At 44.7% G+C, this 16,308-nt stretch overlaps 1 protein-coding gene across 1 annotated transcript; it reads left to right on the top strand.

The window, feature by feature from the left end:
- Nucleotides 1-208: 208 nt before the first annotated feature.
- ASPA (aspartoacylase) lies at nucleotides 209-14,942 on the top strand. The gene is made up of 6 exons (XM_048519258.1): nucleotides 209-571; nucleotides 8,046-8,244; nucleotides 10,131-10,224; nucleotides 10,504-10,611; nucleotides 13,130-13,239; nucleotides 14,636-14,942. The coding sequence occupies exons 1-6, from the start codon at nucleotides 333-335 to the stop codon at nucleotides 14,831-14,833; spliced, it is 948 nt and encodes a 315-aa protein (XP_048375215.1). The 5' UTR covers nucleotides 209-332; the 3' UTR covers nucleotides 14,834-14,942.
- The last annotated feature ends 1,366 nt before the right edge of the window (nucleotides 14,943-16,308 follow it).

The following is a 16,308-nucleotide window of genomic DNA, read 5'->3' as shown; positions in this document are numbered from 1 at the left end:
GTTGTGAGTGAGGAAATCCCCTGTCGCTGTAGTTACAGGTCATATGAGTTACATGTTCTCTTAATAAGATTCCCTACATGTCATTATCCAAATATAGTAAAGAGAAAGGCTGGTCTTGGCAGAGAAGAGAGTTGTAGGAACTCCCATGTAGCAGAAAAGACTGGATAGGGAAATGTTTACTTTTTCCAGTTAATGGCCAATCCAGACAGACCAGGAATTAAATCAGCAATCTGGGAAGTTTTCTTGATTCTTTTTAGTCGTTTGTCCTAACTGTGGCCACGATTATACAGTTTCTGTTTTGTTTGCAGCAGTCTTTAAACTTGTTTTAAAGAATGACTTCCTGCCATGTCGCAGAAGAAGTTCCCCTGCGAAAGATTGCTATCTTTGGAGGAACACACGGCAACGAATTATCCGGGGTATTTCTGGTCAAGCACTGGCAGGAAGATGGGACTGAGATTCAGAGACCAGGATTGGAGGTGACACCTTTCATTGCCAATCCGAGAGCCGTACAGAAGTGTTGCCGGTACATTGACTGTGACCTGAATCGGGTTTTTGATGCTGAGAATCTTAGGTAAGCTTTAACTCTGCGTGTTTGTGAGTGTTTTGTGCGAAAGCAGATGCATCTAGCGCTGGAATGTGTCCATTTTAGGGTTCCTGCACGGTCCTTTTGAGGTAAGGCTCCACATGTGTGTATTGGCTGTCGCCCTACTGTTTTGTGTGTTGTGTAGTACATTCTCTGAAACACTCGTTTTTGCTGCATCAGCACAATTGTTTGCAAGAAACTTTCCCTTGCCTGAAACCAAAACAACAAACAATTTGTTCTCTGCGCTGAAGGGAACTGTGGACTTTAAAAAAAATAGAAAAGAAAGCAACTCCCTCCGTTTCTGCATGATAAGCTGTTTTTGAAGCTGAGGCATTTCAAAAGCAGTTTGCACTATGGTGGGAGATTTGGGGTGCTAGGTGGGATCCAGCAGGTTCTCACCAGTTCCCGAGAGTCAGTTGCCAATTATGTGTGCATGCCAAGAGGGGGTTACTAATTGGGTTTGCTTTTCCATTAGAAATTCCATTAGGTCCAAAAATCATCAAGTCCTGTTGTTTCCTATGTGGCTGGTTAGCAAAGGTAGAAAACGGGATAATTCTCCCTGTTGGGCTGTTTTAAAAACATGTTTTAGAAATATGACAAAGTTCCTCGTTTAAGGAAAGCATCCTTCTTTTGATTTCTAGAAATAAAATGAAGTATTTGAAAGTATTAAGTATTGGACAGGCAGTCAATGAGAGGAGAAGTCGTTGTTTCTGTTGGCAGTAGACAATAGGACTTGCTATAATGAGTTTAAATTATGGACAGAAAGATGCCAGCTGGAAATTAGGAACTTTTCTTTTTACAGTAAGAGTTTTTTACAGTAACAGAGAAATTATCAATGCCCTGCCCCCGGAATGCCCGGTCACGCCCCTGTCGTGCCCCGCCCATCCCCATTGGCGCTACGCCACTGTTTGAATCCCACCACTATGGGAACCTGTTACTAAAATTTTTGGATCCCACCACTGGTGCTAGGTCCTCCTTGGCAACCTGCAGGGGAAGGGTGGGGTAGAGTTGCCAGATCCAGGTTGGGAAACTGTTGGAGATTTGGAGGTGGAACCTGGCAAGGACAAGGACCTCACTGGGGGACTCTGTCACAGCGCCCCCCCTGCAAAGTATCCATTTTCTCCAAGGAGCTAATCTCTGTAGTCTGGAGATGAACTGTAATTACAGGGGATCTCCATGTCCAATCTAGAGCCATGGTGGCAAACCTATGGTGCTCCAGATGTGATAGCGGAGTCAGAAGTGATTTTATTCCATTTCTGATCTTGTTTGTAAATGAAGATGGAACTGGGTCTTATTTCTATATAAGTTAGGTAGGAACAAACTGTATTAGAAAGAAAGTAGGAATTATAGCTATCTTTTGTATTTGCGTCTGCATGGAACCTCCTTGGCTCAAGGCAGGAATCCACCCCTGCTCCACCTGGGCATGTAAAAACCCTGAATGGACGCTGACAAAAGGGACCCCTGAAGAAGCGCCTCAATCTGCCTAATCCCACCAGCAGGCAGATAAGGGTGCCGTCGTCGTTAAGTTTCGTTTCCTGGCCCAAACACCCAAAGGACTCTTTTGTGTTCTTCCCGCCTGTGCCTACGTCATCGCCTCGCCCTGCCTCTACCGCGAAATTCAAGAAGGGACTGCCCACTGGACTCTAATTGGTTCCCATGTACTTGTAGATGTATGATTGGTTGTCATGTATTTTGTGAATGAATGGTTGTAGGCTGTCCTGTATTCTCCTGGACTCCTGGCAGGAGAAAGTGTATTTAAGATGCTGTAAAGCTGCTAGGCAGCACAGTTACCACGGCGCGGAGGTGCTGACATGTAGGTCAGCATCTCAATAAAACCTTTTGTTATTTCACCATACTTGCTATGTTGGGTCCCGTTTCTGTTCCTCTGCGCTGCCGAGAGCTGGTTGGTCTGGAGCTATTAAAAGTTACCAGGCAGCGCGGTAACAGATGTTAATGGACTACAATTCCCACCAGCCCCTGCCAGCATGGCCAATTGCTGATGGGAATTGTGGTCCATGAACATCTGGAGTGCCGTAGGTTCGCCACTAGTGACCTAGAGACTGGCATCGCTGTCAGGAAGATAGGTGGGGGTGTTCAATCCAAGTCAAAATTAGAAGGGTACTACTACCAAATGCCGTCCCCAACTGTTGCAACATGGAAATCCCCACTTGATTTTCATCGCCCCCGTGTGCAAATTCAGCCTGCGAATCTTCGCTTACCTCTGTTTCCCTGCGCCAATATTTTTCTCTGTTGCAATTAATATAATGTTAACATTGTTTTTTTGGGCGAGTGTGCATATGATTTGAAAAACAGCGTAAAAGAATCAAATAGGCCACACTTCCAGCAAAAATGGGTAAAATTCAAAGGCTCGTCACAACAAGCTATTCATCACCTCCAAACAAACCAATTCTGCTGGGCAAATGCATCCCCTTTCTGGTTTCCAGCCTTTTTTTAAAATTAAAATTAATATTATTTATTGTATAATCACCTAGTTACAAAAATCATCACAAACACACTCGTACTTACATACAACAATCGTAATTTTACAATTGTCGAAAAATTAATTAAAACATTTCAGGTTTAACTGCAACATTTTTGAAAAGCTAAGAGACTGAAGTAGTTTCTGTCGATTTTCTTAACCTCTTTACATTACTTCTATCTTTTCTTCTACTATTAAACTATTTTTCCTTATACACTTATATTGATCAAGAAGTTCTCAATCCATCAAAGAGAAAAAAAATTCCTGGTTGCTGCAAACCATTTATGCTATTTTTTGCTAGTACTTTTAAAGAATAAGAATTTGGGTTTCCCCATTGATATACTGGTTTCCAACCTTTGTTGATGAATTAAGTGTCTTTACTGGGCGGCCAAATAGCATCAATAAGGAGGAAGCATTTAAAATAATGTCCTTCCCTTTAAAAATGCTAATTCCATAGAATACTAACAGCCAGGATGAATGTTTGTTGTGAATTCACGCTGGGTTTGCTGTACAAGAGTGAAACTAAAGTACTGCTATTAATCTGAACTTTGCTGTGTCAATGTCCTGAAATGAACTGTCTGTGCAATTTTAGCTTTGCTGGACAAGCACAGACACAGCAGCACATAGCCCAAAGGAAAAGTGCAAATCTATTTTCAGTATAGATGCCTCTCAGACTGAGATGTCTCTCGGTTTTTAACGACCCTCATTAAAAACTGTCTGAGCATGGGAAAGGTTAAGACGGGGTATGAAGAAGGATTGTAGGGCGGTGAGAACCGCAAAGGATTGCGAAGGGCTTCAAGCGGACCTTGATAAATTAGGTGAGCGGGCTAAGAAATGGCAAATGCAGTTCAATGTGGCAAAATGTAAGTTTGGGTGCTGTGTGGTTTCCGGGCTGTATGGCCGTGTTCTAGCAGCATTCTCTCCTGACGTTTCGCCTTCATCTGTAGCTGGCATCTTCAGAGGATCCTCTTCAGAGGATCAGAGGAACCACACAGTACCCGAGTGATTCCGGCCGTGAAAGCCTTCGACAATAAAATGTAAAGTGATGCACATAGGGGCAAAAAATCCAAACTTCACATACACGCTACAGGGGTCAGTGCTATCAGTCACAGACCAGGAAAGGGATTTGGGCGTCTTAGTTGATAGTTCCACGGGAATGTCCACTCAATGCATGACGGCTGTGAAAAAGGCAAACTCTATGCTGGGGAGAATTAGGAAAGGAATTGAGAATAAAACTGCAAAGATTGTCGTGCAGCTGAGGCAACTGTACTGTCTCCGTCCTGGAAGAAGAAAAGTTGGAGAGAGATGAAATTTATCAAGCTTTGGAGCAGCCAAGGTGCCCTGCTGAGTTCCTTTGGCCGAAGAGATGCAGAAGAGTGTGTGGGTGCCAAGGTGGGAAGGGCTTGGTTTGGCTTTCCTGACTGCAAATCATAAATGTCAATGGATATATCAGATGTGTTGAGGTCAGAACATGCAAAGCCCTTTTCTGTGCTAGAAATATAAACAGAGGAAATGCCTAATGTAAGAAGAGCATTTATTTCACTTTGGCCCCTTCCGCACATGCAAAATAATGCGTTTTCAAACCACTTTCACAACTGTTTGCAAGTGGATTTTGCCATTCCGCACAGCTTCAAAGAGCACTGAAAGCAGTTTGAAAGTGCATTATTCTGCGTGTGCGGAATGAGCCTTTAATATTGTGAAAGGTTTGGGCAGATTCAGGAAAAATATCAGTGCATGTTGTTTAGTTTTGATTGTGTTTAGTTGTATCGTGATTTAACTTTGTTGTACACCGCCCAGAGCCCTTCGGGGATAGGGCGGTATATAAAACTAAACAATAAATAAATGAATGAATGAATGAATGAATGAATGAATGAATGAATGAATGAATGAATGAAATATAAAGCCATGGTGCGACCGCACTTGGAGTACTGTGTTCAGTTCTGGTCGCCACATCTCAAAAAGGATATTGAAGAGATAGAAAAGGAGCAGAGAAGGGCAACGAGGATGATTGAGGGACTGGAGCACCTTCCTTATGAGGAGAGGCTGCAGGGTTTGGGACTCTTTAGTTTGGAGAGGAGACGTCTGAGGGGGGGATATGATTGAAGTCTATAAAATTATGCATGGGGTAGAAAATGTTGACAGAGAGAAATTTTTCTCTCTTTCTCACAATATTAAAACCAGGAGGCATTCATTGAAAATGTTGGGGGGAAGAATTAGGGCTAATAAAAGGAAACACTTCTTCACGCAACGTGTGATTGGTGTTTGGAATATGCTGCCACAGGAGGTGGTGATGGCCACTAACCTGGATAGCTTTAAAAGGGGCATGGACAGATTTATGGAGGAGAAGTCGATCTATGGCTACCAATCTTGATCCTCTTGATTGCAAATGCCTGAGCAGACCAGGTGCTCGGGAGCAGCAGCAGAAGGCCATTGCTTTCACCTCCTGCATGTGAGCTCCCAAAGGCACCTGGTGGGCCACTGCGAGTAGCAGAGTGCTGGACTAGATGGACTCTGGTCTGATCCAGCAGGCTCTTTGTTCTTATGATTTCAAAATGTAGCACATTATTCGTCATACAAACATTTTTTTAACACGGTGGCGAGCATAGCAGAATGAGGCACATAAATTAATCATTGTTCCAACCTGGTAGAGGGAGCATTAGGAGATCATAGATTGTTTTAAACGAGAACTTCTCGCTAGTTCTGTCACCTACCAAAGTCCAGAATACTAGTTAAACAATAAACTTGATGTACTGATAGGGGTGGATGATATACCAGCAGCAAACCTGCCCCGTCTCTGTGGTCCAACAGCAAGAACAAACCCTCAAAACCAGCCACTACATGGGCCGGCCACCTGATAAGAGGGATGGAAGTTTTATGAATTACAGTGACTTCCCCTTGACAGAGTAGACCTTTTACAGCGGAAACTGTGTTACCCAGGCAGGAGAAGTCGGGCTGCAATAGGCTTGGCACGGCAGAAGTAACAACACAACACCATAAAGTAGTTTCACTTCCAAAGAAGACTTTATCTTTAGGTGCAAGTTATTTACAGTGTATCAGCAAACAATCGGACAGCATGCTCCGCAGCAACTCAGAAATCCCTGGACACAGTACAGTTGCATATGCTCTACCTTTATACTTCTATTAGCCTATCACAGGCTCATTCCGCACATGCAGATTCCAAACTGCTTTCAGTGCTCTTTGAAGCTGTGTGGAATGGCAAAATCCACTTGCAAACAGTTGTGAAATTGGTTTGAAAACGCATTATTTGTGCGGAAGGGGCCACAGTAAAAGTCAGTGATCAGGTTTGAACCGGTTCTGTACAGTTACATCAGCTTTTGACAGGTGTTTTTGTCTGACAAGTGCTGTCACCTAGATCACATTGATCTGTCTGCTCACAAGATGCACACCACATTTTTTAAAATCCCTGACACCCCTTCTCATCTTGTGTGCAGACTGCTTGATTTACATTTTACGATATATAGTGCATTGTAACATTATTCATTGTTCAACACATTAGGGACAGATACTATACCAAGTTCAGGTAGCATGTTCTGGTATTTTTGTAAAGTACCTGCTTTGGTTTGAATGTCTGCACAATTATGTTCAGTGGGAACATATTCCAACTTGATGACACCCTTTTGGACTTGTTCGCTTACTTTACTGCTATATACTTGGTCCTAGCTTTCAGGTTTTCCATGTTAGCCATGTGTATACATGTTTGTGAATCCTCTAGTATCCTTACCTCCCCACGGGTCTGGAACAGTGCCGTACCAAGTAATCGGGGAGCGGGGGAGGCAAAGCTGAGCAAGATCAGGCTCTCTCAGTTCCCCACCCAGGTCTCAATAATACATACCAGGTCAGCCCCCTCATCCAGGATCAAGTCATGAGTGAGAGTTGTTTTATTCTGGATTACTGACCTGGCATTCAATAATAATACCACCACAGCAGTAAGCCAGCTGAAATACATTCGCAAATACTGCTGGGTGGGAGGCAGACCAGAATTTTTAAAATTATTTTTTAATTTTATTAAATTTATATCGCCCCCTTCGTGACCAAGGCCGAGCTCAGGAGAGCCCTCTGGAGTATTTCCTCCTGGTCTTCACTTGCTTCCTTCACAGAAACGGGCAGCCATGCGAAGGGTGAAACCGGGATAAAATAGAAGAGTTGAAGAGTTTGGATTTTTATCCCCCCTTTCTCTCCTGCAGGAGACTCAAAGGGGCTTACAATCTCCTTGCCCCTCCCCCCTCAACAACAAACACCCTGTGAGGGAGGTGGGGCTGAGAGAGCTCCGAGAAGCTGTGACTAGCCCAAGGTCACCCAGCTGGCGTGTGTGGGAGTGTACGGGCTAATCTGAATTCCCCAGATAAGCCTCCACAGCTCAGGCGGCAGAGCTGGGAATCAAACCCGGTTCCTCCAGATTAGATACACGAGCTCTTAACCTCTTATGCCATTGCTGCTCAGATTGTAGACTCAGATTGTAAAATACCAATTGTAACCCGGTATAATTGTAGACTCAGATTGTAAGATACCATTGTAGACTCAGATTGTAAGATACAATTGTAGACTCAGATTGTAAGATACCAATTGTAATCCGGTATAATTGTGCTGTGCAGAAGCGGCTTTAAAGAGCTATTTTGACCCTTGCTGGTGAAAACTTGCTTGCACCTACAAACCTTCCCCACCAGAGCCCAAATCAGCTTGAGGAGGTCTGACTTTCAGCAGGAAAAGGGATTAAACTCTTTTTCTCTCCTCTTGCCGATCTTTTTTCCCTTTAAAAGCAACTATAACAGTGACCTCATTACAAAATTGATGGGCACGTGTCATGTAGTTTTATTTATTTAAAGTATTTTAAAACTACCTTTCTACCCTGCTGAGGTTGCCCATAAGCGTTTCCCTTAGGACAGGTAAAAGAAGAGTTGGGGCTTTAACAACTGGGAAATTGCAATTTCTGTTTAAGTGATATTTTTGCGTTTCTGTCAACAGGAGGAAAATTACAGACGACACGCCATATGAAGTGAAAAGGGCTCAGGAAATCCACGGCCTGTTTGGCCCGAAAGGCAGCAACCAAGAAGCCTATGACCTTATCTTTGATCTTCACAACACAACCGCTAATATGGGCAGCACTCTTATACTAGAAACCTCCAGGGATGACTTCACTATTCAGCTGTGTCATTACATTAAGGTAGCAAAGGTCAAAGTCTGTACTTCTTTAGCCATTGTGCATCAAAATGTTTTAACATCCTAGCGCTATGAGTCAGAGCACAGAGGATGAAACACATACAGAATTATTTGGGCTCCCTGTGTCACCCAGAGACTGAATAACATGTGCTTTTGTCTTATAAGTGGCTCCTGTTTCCAGCACAAGAACCACATGAATCAGGACACGTTTATTTTAATTTATACAATATGGTATTGCAGGGGTAGTTGGAGCCTCCTTTTAGCCCCTGAGTGACTCTGGAGATATTGTAAGATGGAGATATGGCTGAATATAGAATAGGGATTCCAGTTGATCCCAAAAAACGAGAGAGAGAGAAAGAGAGAGAGAGAGAGAGAGAGAGAGAGAGAGAGAGAGGCTAGTTGCCAGTTTTTTAGAAAAATATATATGCCTGCAAAAGCCAGAACTTTGACCTGGTTTCCTGAAGAATTAGCAGCCCTGTGGTTATTACTCAAAGCCAAACCAGATAAAATGTTAGAAATATGTTACTCAATCTTCTGCTACTTTAACTACCTAGAAAACATCTGCAGGGTGAGATTGGGGATTGGGGTCACAGGGCTACGCAGTGAGGGAGATTAATTCTTCCGGTGTTCTTTCTCCACTTCAAGTCAGCCCTACAGCAAGAGGAACTGTTCACTTTGACTGTGATAACAATATTTGCTGCCTAGCAGTACCCCCTCCCATTATTCTGTTGAGACGAAGAAGGCAGGGTGGGGCGATGGCTGAGGCACAGAAGAAGAAGAAGAAGAAGAAGAAGAAGAAGAAGAAGAAGAAGAAGAAGAAGAAGAAGAGGAAGAGGAGGAAGAGGAGGAGGAGGAGCAGCAGCAGCAGCAGCAGCAGCAGCTGGCGGCATGACAGCTGGCTGCACCGTGGCCACCCCCTCTGCCAGACCGAGCAGCTGCGGTGCAGGAAGGGAGGAAGGGGGTATTTCCTGCCTCAAAACGTTTTAAATGAACTGTGCGGAAAAGCCCCCAACCACATTTTTTTAAAGTTCTGTGGATTCCAAGGGAATTACTGGAGGGCATCGTGGCATCCCCAGGCACCAGGTTAGAGAACCCTGTTTTACATCCAAAAGCTGGCAATGCTATTATAGGATCGGGGCAGTGGAAAGCCCTAGGATGGAGCCCAGACAACTGTGAAAAGGAAATTGTATTAATTTGTTCCACCCCAGGGTTTTCCACAGCTAGAAAGGCTAAAGTAGCTACCTTCATATTCAAGAGAAGTCCCAATGTTGGTGGGAGGAAAGAGCAGCCTTTTAGAACGGCGACATCCGATCTGTACTGCGGTTATTGTGAAATCAATAAGGCAGATGCTTGCCCGTGGGAGAAGAGGCAGGATGCCAAGAAGAACAATGAATGAAATCACGAGGTCATGAGGTTCTGTTGAGCCGAACACTGTCATTTTCCCCCCAACACAGTATGATGTTTAACGTTTGCTTTCCTGTTTAACTATTTATGTCATTGTATACTTTAAAGAACATGCAAAGGGTATCGTATAGCGAAGCGAACGGTAGGAGCTGTACGGAAAGAAATTTCCTGGTCGACTCTGTTCGCTTTTTTTAAAATTTGAAAAACTGCCCTAAAGGCAGCGGAAAGGGCACGGCGACATTAATCTCCCCCTTTGCTGTTGAATTAACATTGAGATCATGTTCATTTATATCAGCGCACGGCAAAGTTCACTGGAGCATGTTTGATGAAATCCAAAAAAGACAGCGTTGCGTGTTTTCTAAAGAGGCCCTACGTATTGTAAGGCTGTAGGAAACAAGATGAATATCACAGACTGAATATTAATAACCTTTATCGGGAGGGTTTTGTTGGCATAACGAGAAACGTTAAACAAATATTTTTCCGTAGGATGCTTTGGCTCCGGAAACCTGCTCCGTTTTCCTGATCGAGCACCCTAACCTGAAATACGCGACGACCCGGTCTATAGCAAAATATCCAGTGGGTAAATATGGCTGTTTTTAGTATTATCCAGTTCTTAGTGAATAATATGGAGGGCCACGAGTTTGACACCTATGGCTTAGCTCAGGGGTCTGCAACCTGCAGCTTTCCAGATGTTCATGGACTGCAATTCCCATCAGCCCCTGCCACCATGGCCGTGAACATCTGGAGAGCTGCAGGTTGCAGACCCCTGGCTTAGCTGAACCAAAGGCGGGAGTCTGGAAATAAATCATCCAACATTCCAAAGAGGAAGGTCACTGATCTTTCCTTCATTCGCATGCAGGTGTGGAAGTTGGTCCTCAGCCCCAGGGAGTTCTGAGAGCGGATATTTTAGGTAAAATGAGGACGATCATCAAACATGGCCTTGACTTCATACAGCTCTTCAATGCAGGTATAGTAGCCTTTGAGGCCCAGCCAGGATGAAACGCCTTTTACGGCACTACGGATTCACTGGTAGAAAGTTGTTGTTTTCATGTACTTAAGGAGAGGTCCTGATAAACTAGATGTGGTATTTTAAAACAAATTGGATGCTTGTGCAGCTCCAAAATCGGGCAACTAACACACCCTACACAGATGCAATCTGCAAAATTAAAAGAAAAAAAGGAAAAGGGGCCGCCCTGCAATGGCCAGGCAATGGCAGGTGGATTCTCCATGACCATGAATAGGAGGGAGGGAAAAATGCACTTCCTACCTGGCTGTTCACAAGTTTAGCGACTTAAAAAAAAAACAGGTTGGGGAAATAAAACGGAGCAGACCCATTTTGGGAATGGGACCTGTGTGAAGCCCCCCCACCCCATGGGTTACATAGCATCCTAGAACAGTGATGGCGAACCTTTTTGAGACCAAGTGCCCAAATTGCAACCCAAGCCCCACTTATTTATCGCAAAGTGTCAACCTGGCAATTTAACCTGAATGCTGAGGTTTTAGTTTGGAAAAAAAATGGTTGGCTCCCTCTTCCTCTGTCCCACCTGCTCGAGCAGGGGCCAGCCTGCTCTAGCCTCCAGCAAGTCCTGCGCGCACCGCTCTGTGCCTCTCTAGCATCTCTGCCTCCTCTGCGCCCCCCCCCCCCTCGGGCAGCAGCCACCCGGAGCACAGGCACCAGGCCCGCCAGCCGAGTCCTCCCTGCTCACCGCGGTGCGCACATGTTGTGCTCGGTGGCCCAGGCCAGCCTAGATGTGTGTGTGGGGGGGAATGATTTTCTGCCCCCCACATGACGAACTCTGTGTGTGCTTGCCCACAGAGAAGGCTCCGAGTGCCACCTCTGGCACCTGTGACATAGGTTTGCCATCACTGTCCTAGAGCCTGGGGGTCCACCTGGATTTGTCTCTATCAATGGAGACCCAGGTGGCCCATACAACCCGGGCTGCTTTTTTCCACCTTCGTCAGGCCCGACGGCTGGCGCCCTTCCTCTCCCAAGCGGACTTAGCCACTGTGATCCACGCAACGGTCACCTCCAGATTAGACTATTGTAACTCGCTCTACGCGGGCCTTCCCTTGTGTCTGATCCGGAGATTAAAACTGGTCCAGCACGCAGCAGCACGCCTGCTTACAGGCAGCGCCACCTGGGCACACATCCAGCCTATATTGCATCAGCTGCACTGGCTTCCGGTGGAATTCCGGATCACTTTCAAGGTGCTGGTATTGACCTTTAAGGCCTGGGACCGTCGTATCTTCGGGACCGCATCACCCCATACGTCCCTGCACGGCCTCTTCGATCAGTGGAGGCCAATCTACTGGTGGTCCCTGGCCCCTCGGCGATACGGCTGGCCTCCACACGGGCCAGAGCCTTTACAGCTCTGGCCCCGGCCTGGTGGAACGCTCTCCCTCCAGCTGTCCGGGCCCTGCGGGACCTTGGTGAGTTCCGCAGGGCCTGTAAGACGGAGCTGTTCCGCCGGGCCTTTGGAGGAACCAGCCGTTGATGGTGCCCCTTTTTCCCCGGCCCTGATACCGGGGTCAGTTGTCATCTCAGACTCGCCACTCCTCCCTTTTGGAAGGGGGAGGGAATTTTTAGATCGGAACGTGGGATGCTGTTTCTCCCCCTTTAGGGGAAGGGACGGAATTATAATAGCAGATTGCTGAACGCCATCTATTTTACTGTAGCTTATTATATTATTAGAAATATTTTTATGGTTTTCGCTGTTTTTAAATGTTTTAATTGCTTATATTGTCTTCTTCTATGTTGTACACCGCCCAGAGCCCCTTGGGGATGGGGCGGTATATAAGCTCAAAAAATAAATAAAATAAAAATAAATAGAATCATAGAATCATAGAGTTGGAAGAGACCCCAAGGGCCATCAAGTCCAACCCCCTGCCATGCAGGAACACACAATCAAAGCACTCCCAACAGATGTTCATCCAGCCTCTGTTTAAAAACCTCCAAAGGAGGAGACTCCACCTCTCTCCGAGGGAGTGAATTTCACTGTCGAACACCCCTGACGGTCAGGAAGTTCTTCCTAATGTTTAGGTGGAATCTCATCCTGTACCCATTATATTTGCCCAGTGCAGATCCAGCCTTTCTCTGAAGATATGGTATGATGGCATCCAATCAATAATTCCTAAACGTTATAATGTACTGGCAACAGAATAAATTTTTCACCAATTCTATCATCAGCAAAATATGTCCGATGCATCATGTACTGTGATTGAAGTACCCGATTTTTAGCCATTCCGGTGAAATTCAGATCTGAGTTTCATGCCTCATTGAATATCTGGGTCATCTTTCAGTAACCCAGCCTCCTGGAGAAAGAAACCTTTTCCTGAGACGGGCTCTAATTACATTATTAATGAAACATAAACAAAAATTTAATACATCTGAGAATTGTAAATGCAGTTTTACATCAGTTTCTCTAATGATACAAGAATGAATGTGACTTAATAGCTTTTTGGAAAATAATTTTTTTTTATTTTAGGGAAAGAGTTTCCACCAATCACAATTGATGTTTACAAAATAACGGAGAAAGTCGACTATCCCAGAAATAAAAACGACGAGATTACTGCTGTTGTTCACCCTAATCTGCAGGTAAAGATACATTATTTTTCTTTATATCTGACAGTTGTGGACATCTTTACCTCCTGTGATTAGGGCTGACAAATCTGGGTTGGTAAATTCCTGGAAATGTTAGGGGTGGGGTCTGGAAAGAGCAGTGTCTGGGGAACCTTAGTGGCCTATATTGCCTTAGTGGCCTATAACACCATAGCAATCATTTACCCCCAGGGAACTGATTCTGGTCATTTAGAGATCAGTTCTCATTCTGGAGGTTGGAAACCTAATATCTGATGTGGCGTTCTGATGCGCGCACACAAAAATCCTGTTTGCAAGTGCTTCACTGTTCACTACAGTGTGGAAGCTGATCATCATACACCCCATATGTCCCTGCACGGCCTCTTCGTTCAGTGGAGGCCAATCTATTAGTGGTCCCTGGCCCCTCAATGACGCAGCTGGCCTCCACACGGGCCAGGCCCTTTACGGCTCTGGCACCGGCCTGGTGGAACACTCTCCAGCCAGCTGTCCGGGCCCTGCGGGACCTTGGAGAATTCCGCAGGGCCTGTAAGACCGAGCTGTTCCACTGGGCCTTTGGAGAGACCAGCCGCTGAGGGTGCCCCCTGCCCCCTCCCCTCTACTCCATATGGGTCCCTAACACCATATGGACCCACTATTCTTTCTTGGGAGGGTTACGTGAGGGTTTCGTGGAACACTGTTTTAGGACATAATTGTTGTTTTAAACTATATTTACGATTTTATGTATGATGTTTTATACTGTACACTGCCCTGAGCCCTTCGGGGATAGGGCGGTATATTAAATCAAATAAATAATAACAACAACAACAACAACAACAACAAAGTTTTGTGCGCATGTGGTTGTGTTGGCTGGAAATGAACAGAGGAGTCCATGCACGCAGGGGTGATTTAAGGCATTTTGGTACCCCAGACAGAAGTTCAGGAACTCACCTCAAACCTAGCTGGCAACAGGATAGGTCTGGGAGGCAGTGAGGGAAGTCGGTGATTCCTGTGGTCACCTTCTGCACTGCTCTGCTGGGTGAAAGCCATGACCTGGTAGCATGGCCAGCACACTAGGATTGCCAGTCCCCCCATCCCCCTGCAGCCATTGGCAGGGAATGGGAAGGGGGCAGAGTTGTTTGCTCCAGGTTGGGAAACTCCTAGGGTTTGGGGGATGGAGCCCGAGGAGGACAGGAACCTCAGAGGTAAAACACAAATTAAGTGCCAAAGGCCTAAGAGCCTCTCTGTCGTAGAAATGGGAATAATAGTTCTGCTAGTTATAAAATCTTGGGGACCAGTTCAATACACTGCAGACGGTTTGGGCTCCAGATGGCCAGTGAGAAGAACACATTGAAACAGAAGTGTCCACCCCACCCTCTAACTATATTGTGTTCTGTCATTTCTCTGGGCCTTCAAGGATCAAGACTGGGAGCCTCTCCACCCCGGCGATCCGATGTTTTTAACCTTTGAGGGAAAGACGATTCCGTACGAAGGGGACTCCGTGACATATCCGACGTTTGTGAACGAAGCTGCTTATTACGAAAAGAATCAAGCTTTTGTACAAACTGTAAAACACAAATTAAGTGCCAAAGGCCTAAGAGCCTCTCTGTCGTAGAAATGGGAATAATAGTTCTGCTAGTTATAAAATCTTGGGGACCAGTTCAATACACTGCAGACGGTTTGGGCTCCAGATGGCCAGGCTATATGGGATAGACATAACTTGGTTTGGGAATTTATGGGCCAGACTATATGGGATAGACATAACTTGGTTTGGGAATTTAATTAATCTTATATTGTAAGGAAATATTCTCAAGCACTTTGAAGGCAATATGCACTGCCAAAATCGTACGTGTTTATACGGATCTCCTATATCAGTGGAGTTTATTTTTATGCATTGTGATAAGAATTTTAAAAGATTTTAATAGTAACATGTTTAATAATAAGGCGATATGTTTTATATTTAATGTATTCTATACCTATTTTCTGAGCCACGAGACAATTGGTGGCTATTCCTGAAAAGGAGGAAGAGGTGCTATGGGTGAATTTAACCTTTGGAAGTTTTATTTAGTAGAGTTTTATACCAATAAGGGAATCTTCTTTCAGATAAATTCTTGTGGGGTTACAGTGTATCTCTGAAGCTGTTAACAAGCACAGCCATTGTATCAGAACTTGGGAGATTATCCTATTATTATGCTACAGGAGATCTGTGAAGGAGTAGGTATGACTTCAAGGCACATTACTCAGGCCCTTTTCGCACGGGCCAATAAAAGTAGGAGAAAGGGGGGTTACATGAACCCGCCCTTGCCCCGGCCCCTTTGCTTGGCTGGCTGTTCTGTGAAGTTTTATTTATATGGACAGCCAGCGCGTTGGCCAACGTACACGCCTTTGCACGAAGGCACATCGTTTTTGTTCTTTCTTGCGAGCCACGTTAAAACAAAAGAATTGCACATAATGCGATTCTCGAAAAATCCGGGTTGGGGGGGCGGGAATGCAGAGCAGATCTGTGTTAGGATCAGGATCCATGCAAAGTTCCCCCCCAACTAGGTTTTTACTGGTGTTATCCTGGTTTATTGGGTGTTTAAACAATATTCTGAGTCATGTATTCATGTCATAAATATTTTTAGAACTGGGACAGGCAGACTACCAAATGGGGTAAAGGGGTAGACAACCTAAAATGGGGACATCTTTCCAAATTATTGTTTTTTAAAAAAGAAAATAGATTTTTTAAATAAAAAATCTGGCAAAGAGGAGAACAACAGGTGGATAATATTCTTGAATGTAATTTTCTACTGCAGTGAAGAGATGCATTTTCCCATTTAGTTTGGTCATATTTAACTGATTAACTGGTGCAGTTCCTTGTTAATCCCATGGGTGGTGCTAAATGAAATGTATAATTTTTGCTCCCTCTTGAATGGAGCAAACAAGATGGTTGTGCATACCTCATCTCTTGCTTTTAACTGAAAAAAAATGAACTTTTTTAAAATGCAGGAAGGATTTTTGATCAAAAGCTGACATGAAAGAAGAATGTTTTTGTGCTATTGAATATTAACATATTCTAATTAACCCTAAGGGATGTCTTGTGAGAGTAAA

The sequence above is a fragment of the Sphaerodactylus townsendi genome, linkage group LG16 (genome assembly GCF_021028975.2).
Source record: "Sphaerodactylus townsendi isolate TG3544 linkage group LG16, MPM_Stown_v2.3, whole genome shotgun sequence".
Taxonomy (NCBI): Eukaryota; Metazoa; Chordata; class Lepidosauria; order Squamata; family Sphaerodactylidae; genus Sphaerodactylus; species Sphaerodactylus townsendi.
Note: the sequence above shows the minus strand (reverse complement) of the source record. Positions and strands in the feature narration are given on the sequence as shown.